This window comes from Orycteropus afer, unplaced genomic scaffold, assembly GCF_000298275.1.
Source record: "Orycteropus afer afer isolate SDZICR_OR568_19922 unplaced genomic scaffold, OryAfe1.0 scaffold00053, whole genome shotgun sequence".
Taxonomy (NCBI): Eukaryota; Metazoa; Chordata; class Mammalia; order Tubulidentata; family Orycteropodidae; genus Orycteropus; species Orycteropus afer.
Genome location: NW_006921640.1, coordinates 6,252,974 through 6,262,986, shown reverse-complemented (window position 1 = coordinate 6,262,986; position 10,013 = coordinate 6,252,974). Strand labels below are relative to the sequence as shown.

The following is a 10,013-nucleotide window of genomic DNA, read 5'->3' as shown; positions in this document are numbered from 1 at the left end:
GCCCTCCGGACAGCAGAAAGTCCACAGCTCAGGTTGTCTCCCTCCTTGCTGTTTTCTAGTCATAGGCCACCAGAGCAGTTGTCCGTACAGCCCTTAGTAACTGGGACTGATCTTTAGGTCAATTCTCAGGTCCCAGCACCACTTAGAAATATTCAGGCTGTTGGTCTCGTCAGAGTAGCTGACAGTCCGCAGTTCCAACCATCTCTGTATTCACTGCTTTTGTTCAGGTTTTTCCACTAGTTGGTGCCTAATCCCCTTCTGTATAGTTCCTTTCAGAGCTCAGGGTTCCAGGATTATTGTTTGTATCTCTGTCAATTGGTTTTTCTTTTCTTTTTTGAAGAGGGTCTGTGTCACTTGTCTGCCTATTCCTCCATCTTATTGGAAGTTCCATTTCTTTCTCTGTCATTTTGTTTTATGTTTTTTTATGGTGTTGCTGATTTCTTTGTTGCATATAATTTTCTGTGCTGAGCTTGTTTTGCTTATGAATTGTCTTATCACTTTTTTTGTTGCAGTTGTTTTAGTGTTTGCTAAATATTTGTGCTTGTCCTTCTTTTTATTTTGATGTGAAGGCTTATTATTTTTCTTTGAGGTTACCCTGTGATTTATAAGTTGCTTCCCATGTTTAGAACACTCTGTTCTATCTTGCAGTTGTCTTGAGTTCCTCACCATTTAGAAGTTCTGTAACTGCACAATTTTTTACCTCTTTTTGGTTTGTAGTTGTTCTCATTTGCAAATTGATGTCTGTAGTTCCCTGTTTACAATCTCGTAAGCTTATTTACTTTGGATCCTTCCATAACTATGTTGGTTTCTAGGTTATGTCATCATGTGTGTTAATGGTTGATTGTTGTTAGCTGTTGGTTCTGTATCCAAAGGACTCCCTTTAGCATCTCTTATAAGTTTGGTCTGGTTTTAACAGATTCCTTTAAAAAAAAAAAAAAAATTCTGCTTCTTTGGTAATGTCCTAATTTCACCCTCATATTTGAGGGACAGTTTTGGTGGGTATTTAATTCTTGATTGGAAGTTTTTTTTTCTTTCAAGTTTTTATATATAACATCCCATTGCCTTCTTGTCTGCATGGTTTCTGCCAAGAAATCACAGCTTAGTCTTGTTGGTTATCCTTTTTGCATAGCATTTCATTTTTCCCATGCTGCTTTCAGAATGCTTTCTTTGTCTTTAGTTTTGGTGAGTTTGATGATGATATGGTTTGGTGATTTTCTGTTTGGGGTTTGTTGGACTTCTTGAATGGATATATTCTCATCTTTCGTACCAGGGAAATTCTCTTCCAACAAATCTTTGACAATTTTTTCTGTGGTTTTATTTGTCTCTTCCTGTTCTAGAATTCCAATTACATGTAAGTTATTCCCTTTGATGGTATCCCACATGAACCTTAGGCCTTCTTCATTTTGTTTTGATCTTTCTTCTGATTGATCTCTTTCCAAAGACGTATTGAGGTGTTTGTCTTCAGTGTCTCTAATTCTGTCTTCCATTGATTCAGTTCTACACCTTTGCCTGTTCAATATGTTATCTATTTCTTAAACTTTAATATTAATCTTCTGGATTTCTATCTGTGGATTTTTTATCATTTCTAATTTTGATTTATTTTGTCATTTTGGTTTTGTATTTTCTTCTGTGATTGTTCTAGGGTTTTCTCTGTGTTTTCCTTGATCTGTCTCTCAGTCCTTTGAAGGTACTAAATGTAATTCTTTTGAATTCCTTATCAGTGATTTCCAATGCTGCTTCTTCCTCAGAGTTAAGTTCTGGGTCTGTATTCTGTTCCCTTGTTTCTACTGCTTTATCTTGCTTTTTTTGATGGTCTTTTGTCTCCAAGACATTGTGACATTTTTGTGTTTATATTTAATTGGTGATTGTATGTTGGAGTGATTCACCCAAGATTGTCCTTTTCTTTGTTTTGTTTGGATGTTAGCTGAGTAAGCAGGGTATTGTGTTCCTCTGTTTGGTAGTTGGCAGCACTTAACCATTCACCACCTGTCTTCTTTCCAGTCATCAGCCTCTCATATGTCTGTGCTGTCCTTGGCAAGCAGAGCCTATTCTTAGGTCCCTGGAGTCTGAACGAGAATGCTGTCACTTTCAATATGCAAAATGGCCACCACTTGTAAACATTCAAAATGACCAACACTTGTAAATGTTAAAAATGGCTGCACCCTCCAGACAGCCAAAAGTTCACGCTCAGTTTGTCTGCTTCTTTGTTGTTTCCCTTTTTAGTCATCAGCCACCAGTGCAGTCATCATGCAGCCCTTTGTGAGCAGGGCTGGTTTTTAGGTTAATTCTCAGGACCTTACACCACTTGGAAATACTCAGGCTGTCCGTGCCATCAGGATAGCTGACAGTCTACAGCTCCTTTTGTCTCCTTATTCACTGTTTTCATTCAGGTTCTTCTAGTTGGTGTTTAATCCACATTTGTATCCTTCCTTTCAAAGGTCAGGGCTCCAGGTTTAGCTTCTGTATCTGTATCAATTGGTTTCTCTTTTCTTTGCTGAAGAGTGTCTGTGTGGCTTGTCTGCCTATTCCACCAGAATAGGACTTCTTACTGGAAGTCCTAGTTTTCCTATTTTTATGTATTATACTTACTTAATTGTTTCTTTTACCTTCATTAATTCTTTTGTTTTCTTTTCCTTATGTTTACTTATTGATATTAAATAGCTCTTTCATTTTCTTCCATAAAGAATGCATCTAATATTTGTAGTTTACCATTACTCAATTAATTTTATTATTTGTGTCTTGCTCTGCAGAAGTTTGAAATTTTTAGCAATCAAAGCCTTTTATGGTTTCATGGTTTCACATTACTCTTTAAAAAAACGAAGCCCTTCTGCCTCCCTCCCCCAGTTAAAACATATTCTTCATTCTTTTATACTCTTATTTTTATCTGTCTATAATTTAGTTGATTGTATGAGATGAGACCTCAGTTATTTTTTTCCAAGTGGACTGTCAGCCATCTCAATAGTATTTTTTAAACAATCCCATCTTTGCCCTGTGTATTTCAAATAACAGTTTTTATCATAACCTTTCAAGCTCTAAGAAAAAAACCTGTTGGTCTTTTGGGGCTTATAAGTTCGTAGGATTAATTTGGGAGAGAATTGGGAAGTGACATCTTTAAAACATTCAATCTTCTTATGTAGAAACATGGAATATTTATCTGTTTCCAGTGGTCTTCCTCTGTGTTCTTCAATAGTTTTCTATTTATTTCTTGTTAGGTTTATTCCTAAGTGTTTTATAATTTTTGTTGATACTATAAATTAAATACTTTTCATTGTGTTTTCTACCTAGTGTTTTATAGGAGTCCCTGGGTGACACAGTGAGTTAAGCACTTGAGTACTAGCTGAAAGGTTGGTGGTTCAAACCTACCCAAAGGCACCTTGGGGGACAGGCCTAGTGATCTACTTCCAAAAGGTTTCAGCCTTGAAAACCCTATGTAGTGGTTCTAGTCTTCACACATGGAGTTGCCTTAAGTTGTAATCAACTCAATAACAACTAACAACAACATATGTAGTATATAAGAAAACAATACATTTTTAAAATATCAATCTTATGCAACTTACTGAACTCTTTATTTCTATTAGATTTTCAGTTGATTCTTTTGGATCTTTTGATAGAGTTTTGTCTCTTCTTTCCCAAACTTGTACCTTTTTTTTTTTTGGCAGAACTTTTGGAATATTAGCTTTATACTTTATGCCTTCAGAGGATAAGACTAGGCCTCATAAGCAGAAAAGCTAAAGCTATTTGAATCTAGAAGAGGCCACCCTGTACTTTTATTTACACCACTGTACCAAATATATTCATAGAGAAGAAATTCATTCCTTAGGTAAAGAATAAAACTAGAGACTTCTAAGTCTAAGTGATTAATTGAGAGAATAACAAGAGAGAAGAGAGGAGTGCCTTTAAGAGCTCTTATATGGAGGCTATGCGTGAAAAGGGTAGAAGAAAGAGAAGTAGAATAGAAGGCAGAGATGAAAATGTAATGCCTGATTAGGAGAATAATCATGATTGAACTATTATAAAAGTCAGGGGACATGAGAAATTTGTAAAGTATGATATGATTGTTAATAACTGATGCCATATACCAAACCAAACTAACTGCCATCGAGTCAGATCTGATTCAAAGCAACCCCTCCTTGGGTTTCTGAGGCAGTATCACTACGGAAGTAGATTGTTCAACCTTCTTTCCGAGGAGTGGCTGGTGGGTTTGAACCATCAGCCTTCTGGTTAGGAGTCACATGCCTTAGGCACTACGCCAAGTGAGCCAACAAGAAGCCATTGTATTTGTAAATGAGAAAGTTATTTGTGATCTGCTTTAGTGTCTCTTCATCTACTACTTCTTAATTATAGTTCTTAACTATTCTGTGGTTTCTTTAATTTGTATTTTCCTGTAGCTTATCAACTTGGTGGGAACACTATTTAAGCCATACTTCTGTTGTATAAGTTTCACATGGGGTTTTGTACTGTATTAAGTGTAGAATATTATAAATAAAAACATTAAATTTGTAGAATTATTTTACTCTGTGTATTTCATTTAAATACTCTATAATTGCCTTTATTTGATAGTAAATTCTTTTTCTATATTTAAGGCAGTTTTCTTCTCTTCTTATAGGTTACTCAAATGAGTCATCCTGATCTAATTCTCTTTCTGATGAAATACCTGATGGCACTCATAGTTGGTATTCCCTCCATTTTTTGGGTTGGAAGCAAAAAAACATGCTTTGAATGGGCCAGTTTTTTTCATGGTCGTCGGAAAAAAGAGTAAGTTGAAATGAATTATCACAATGTTCATAAACCTCACATTTACATAAAGTTTTGTGTTGCTTATATTAAGATAATTTGGGTTTGGAGAAAATATTCAAACATGATTGTAACCTTGTAAGCAGCCACTGGTTATGAATGGCATAGTAGCATGTGTAATTTAAAACTAAAAACTTAATTTGAGAAGGTGGCCAGGTAGAACCAAGCTTGTGATCTATTCCTATACTTATTGCAAATATTTGAGGGAAGGCTAGACTTTATGGAAAAAAAAATCTAAGTTACAATTTTTTAAATTAAAAACAAACTTATCTATTAACATTTTTATTTGACCTTCTTGAGATTCCTGTGAGGGCTAGTATTTATAATTATTATGTTTTACAGATAAGAAAACTGAAACACAGGTTGAGTTCCTTGACCAGAGTCACATGGGTGTTTAATGTTAAGAGTTAGATTAGACTTCTATTTCCTGATTGACCTTTGTTCTTTCAACTGTACAAAAAATGATTGAAAGATGTAAATTGTTACCTCATTCTAATGTAGTGTATATTACAGCCAAAATAGAAAATTGATAAAAGTAGATAAAATGATATATGTTAAAGAAATTATTGTAACTCATAATTGACCACACTGTGTAATAAAATGTTATGGTAAAACATAAGACTCACTGAAGCAATCAATTGAAAGAATATTTAGTAATCTTTAATTTCATGAACCCCTAGTTCATCAAAGAAACAAATAAGAAAAGGACCCTGAAATATTCACTGAGAAATTATTTCAAACTTTTAAATCAGGAAAAGTTTCATATATATTTTGCTATCTAGTTACTTCTGACTCATAGGGACCCATTAGGACAGAGTGGAACTGCCCCATAGTGTTTCCAAGGCTGTAAATTTTATGGGAGGAGACTGCCAACTCTTTCTTCTGCCTCATATATATAATATATCTGAATTATCAAAAATTCTAAGTTAGTGGCTTTTATACCCTTTCATACCCATAACCAAAAGATCAGTGGTTTGAACCCACCAGCCACTCCATGGGAGAAAGATGTGGCAGTCTCTACTTGACAAGATGGTAATAGGTTTGGTTTTGGTTTGGATGTGCCATAAACTGTTGTAGGATCCAGACCCAAACCAAACCCACTGTCATCAATTTATTCTGACTCATAGCAACGTTTCAGGACAGAGTAGAATTGCCCCCACAGGGTTTCCAAGCCTGTAAATGTTTACAGAAGCAGACTGCCTCATCTTTTTCCAAGCAGCTGTTGGGTTCAAACCACCAATCTTTTTTGTTAGCAGCCAAATGCTTTAACCACTGTGCCACTAGAGCTCCTTATTTTAGGATATCAGGGATTAAATAGCAAACAAAACAAGCTAATTCCCAGCTTTCATGGAAATTCCTTTCATGTTAGATTTGCTATAATTTATCTGTGCATTGTTTGAAAATTTTTAATCACAGTAAAACATGGTGCTGAGGAAAGGGCTTGAATTAAACATCTTTGGGCACCTCTGGACCATAGCCAAACAGTGTATTAGAAATTCCATATAGAACTAAACTCAGGCTACCCTTCTAGGGATTCATTCTAGCTATGGGGGCAGGGAGGGGGTTGACTGGTATAGAACCCTTTTGAAACTGGTAAAACTCTGAAGGACCATTCATTCTATCTGGTTTTCTACAACTCTGAATCCTCAACCAACAAGGTCATTGTGATCTCCCAATCCAAGACTGTTCCCTGGGCTATGTGACAGGTCCTTATTCTGGACTTACTAGATGCTTGAGTATGAGCACCTTTATCTAGCTTTTATCAAGTTTAGCCTTTGAGAAATCCATAAAGTTATCATAACAATTGTTCCCAATTTATTGAGCACAGTGAATATTCCAAGCATTGTTCTAAGCACTTTGTTGTAATTGTTAGCTGCCATCAAGTCAGCCCCTGACTCGTAGTAACCCCATACACAACAGAATGAAATACTACCTAGTCTTGTGCCACTCCCATGGTCAGTTGCAGATGGGACCATTGTGATCCACAGAGTTTTCATTGGCTGATTTCTGGAGGCAGATTACCAAGCCTTTCTTCCTAGTCTGTTTTAGTCTGGAAGTTCTGCTGAAACCCATTCAGCATCATAGAGACACGCATGTCTCCACTGATAGACAGACAGGTGGTAACTGCATGTGAGGTGCATTGGCCAGGAATCAAACCCAGATCTCCCTTATGGAAGGCAAAAATTCTACTACTGACCACTGCCCCCATCTAAGCACTTTTCATGTGAATTAAATATTATAATCCTCTTAACAACCTTATGAGAGAGATCATCATTTTACATATAAGGAAATTGAAACAGATTCAAGGTGATATGGCTAATGAATGCTAGAATTGGGATTAAAACTGAAGCAGTCTGACTCTAGAGCTTTGTTCTTAACCACTCTATTATACTATGTTATAAAAAAACAGGTTCTAAAATTATGCTGTTCAAATTAATGTTGCCCCTCTAAGTGAAGCCACATTTAAGACTATGTTTATGCCAGTAATTCTGACACTGATTGAAATATTTTTAGAAATCCTCTTTCGGAATTGCCTGATTAAGTCAATTTCTCTGGACCTCTGTTTTCTTATCTGTAAAATGAAGGGACAAACTATTACCATTTTAGGGTAGATGAAATCTTTGGAATAACCAGAAGTTAGTTGGAGCCAAGTCTAGAAAATAAAGTCAGTGATCAAGATAGATTTTGTTGAAATGAGGAGAAGTATTTGATTTTGTAAGTTTTTTTTCTCTGAAATGCTTTAGAACTTAATCTTAAATCTGATTACTAATTTCACCTGGTTGAAGATGTGTGTGTGTGTGTGTGTGTGTAGCCACTGATGGCAGAGGCACAAATCTATATTGTTTTTTGCTAATTATTGTGACTTATTCTTTCTTCTGTCTAGATTTTGACACTTTGTTTTCAGGATATACATAAATACCATGTTTTATCACTACTTTATGATTGACTTTTAAGCTAAACAAATTTAGAATTGATTCCTGATTTTTGGTTTTGTTCCGTGACTTTTGGCAAATTCTTTAATCTCTTAGAACCTCAATTTCTTTGTCAACAAAATGAGTATCACAATACTATTATCAATAGATATTGAATATCCTTTTAAGGAGCGCTGCTGACACAGCAATTAAGTGGTTGGCTGCTAACCAAAAGGTTGGCAGTTTGAACTTACCAGCTGCTCCATGGGAGAAAAATGTGGTAGTCTGCTTCTATGAAGATTGTTGTTGTTAGGTGCCGTCGAGTCTGCTCTAACTCATAGTGACCCTATGTACGATAGAATGAAACACTGTCCAGCCTGCGCCAGCTTTGCAGTCCTCAATGTACCTGAGCGCATCGTTGTAGCTACTGTGTCAATCCATCTCATTGAGAACCTTCCCCTTTTTCGCTGACCCTCCAGTTTACCAAGCATGCTATCCTTCTCCCGGGTGTGGTCCCTTCTGACAACATGACCAAAGTAGGTGAGACCAAGTCTGGCCATTCTCACTTCCAAGAAGCATTCTGGCTGTACTTCTTCCAGGACAGATCTGTTTGTTCTTCTGGCAGTCCACGGTACTTTCACTATTCTTCACCAACGCAACTCAAAAGCATCAGCTCTTCTTCTGTCTTCCTCTTTCATTGTCCACCTTTCACATGCATATGAGGCAATTGAAAACACCATGGCTTGGGTTAGGCACACCTTAGTCTTCAAAGAGACATCTTTGCGCTTCATCATGTTAAAGAGGTCTTTTGCAGCAGTGTTGCCCAGTACAATTTGTTTTGTTGTTCGGTGCCATCAAGTTGGCTCTGACTCATAGAGACCCTATGTACAACAGAACGAAATACTGCCCTGTCCTGTGCCAGCCTCACAATTCTTGCTATACCCGAGCCCATCATCGCAATACGTCATATGATTTCTTGACTGCTGCTTCCATTAGTGTTGATTGTGGAACTAAGTAATATGAAATCTTTGACAACTTCAGTCTTTTCGCCATTTTTCATTATGCTGCTTATTGATCCAGTTGTGAGGTTTTGGTTTTATTCCATACTGTAGCCTATAGTCATTCATTTTCATCAGTAAGTGTTTCAGGTCATCTTCACTTTCAGCAAGCAAGTTCGTGTCATCTGTGTGTCTCAGGTTGTCAATGACTCTTCCTCCAATCCAGTGCCACGTTCTTCTTCATATAGTACACGTTCTTGGATTATTTGCCCAGCATACAGATTGAATAAGTATAGTGAAAGGCTAAAACCCTCACACACTCCCTTCCTGATTTTAAACCATGCAGTATCCCCTTGTTCTGTTTGAACGATAGCCTCCTGGTCTGTGTACAGGGCTCATGAGCACAGTTAAGTGTTCTGGAGTTCCCATTCTTCTCAATGTTATGCATATTTTGTTATGATCCACACAGTCAGATACCTTTGCATAGTCGATAGAACACAAGTAAACATCTTTCTGGTATTCTTTGCTTTGAGCCAAGATCCATCTGACATCAGCAGTGATATCCCTCATTCCAAGTCCTCTTCTGAATCCAGCTTGTATTTCTTGAAGTTCTCTGTCAATATACTGCTGCAACCGTTTTTGAACTATCTTCAGTAAGATTTTACTTGCATGAGAATATTAATGATATAGTTCAATAATTTCCACATTCTGTGGGATCACCTTTCTTTGGAATGGGTGCAAATATGAATCTTTTCCAGTCAGTTGGCCCAGTAGCTGTCTTCCAAATCTCTTGGCATAGATGAGTAAGTACCACCCGTGCAGCATTGATTTGTTGAAACATCTCAATGGGTATCCTGTCAATTCCTAGAGCCTTGTTTTTCACCAATTCCTTCCATGCAACTTCAACTTCTCCAATCCCATTGGTTCTTGATCATATCCCACCTCCTGAAATGGATGAGGATTGACCAGTTCTTTTTGGTATAGTGACTCTGTGTATTTCTTCCATTTTCTTTTGATGTTTCCTGCATTATTCAGTATTTTGCCTATAGAATCTTTCAACATTACAACTCAAGGCTTGAGTTTTTTGTTCAGTTCTTTCTGCTTGAGAAATGCCGAGCGTGTTCTTCCTTTTTGGTTTTCTAACTCCAGGACTTTGCACATTTCAGTATAATTGTCTTCTCGAGCTACTCTTTGAAATCTTCTGTTCAGCTCTTTTATCTTGTCATTTCTTCTATTTGCTTTAGCTACTCTCCATTCAAGGGCAAGTTTCAGAGTCTCTTCTGACATCCATTTTGGTCTTTTCTTCCTT

The 10,013-nt window shown here is 36.8% G+C and overlaps 1 protein-coding gene across 1 annotated transcript in view; it reads left to right on the top strand.

Moving 5' to 3' along the window:
• Window positions 1-10,013, top strand: part of FZD3 (frizzled class receptor 3) — a 169,751-nt gene that overhangs the window by 140,658 nt on the left and 19,080 nt on the right. The window contains exon 4 of the mRNA XM_007938725.2: window positions 4,607-4,755. Coding sequence (XP_007936916.1) covers window positions 4,607-4,755 — 149 coding nt within the window. The remainder of the gene's footprint in view (window positions 1-4,606; window positions 4,756-10,013) is intronic.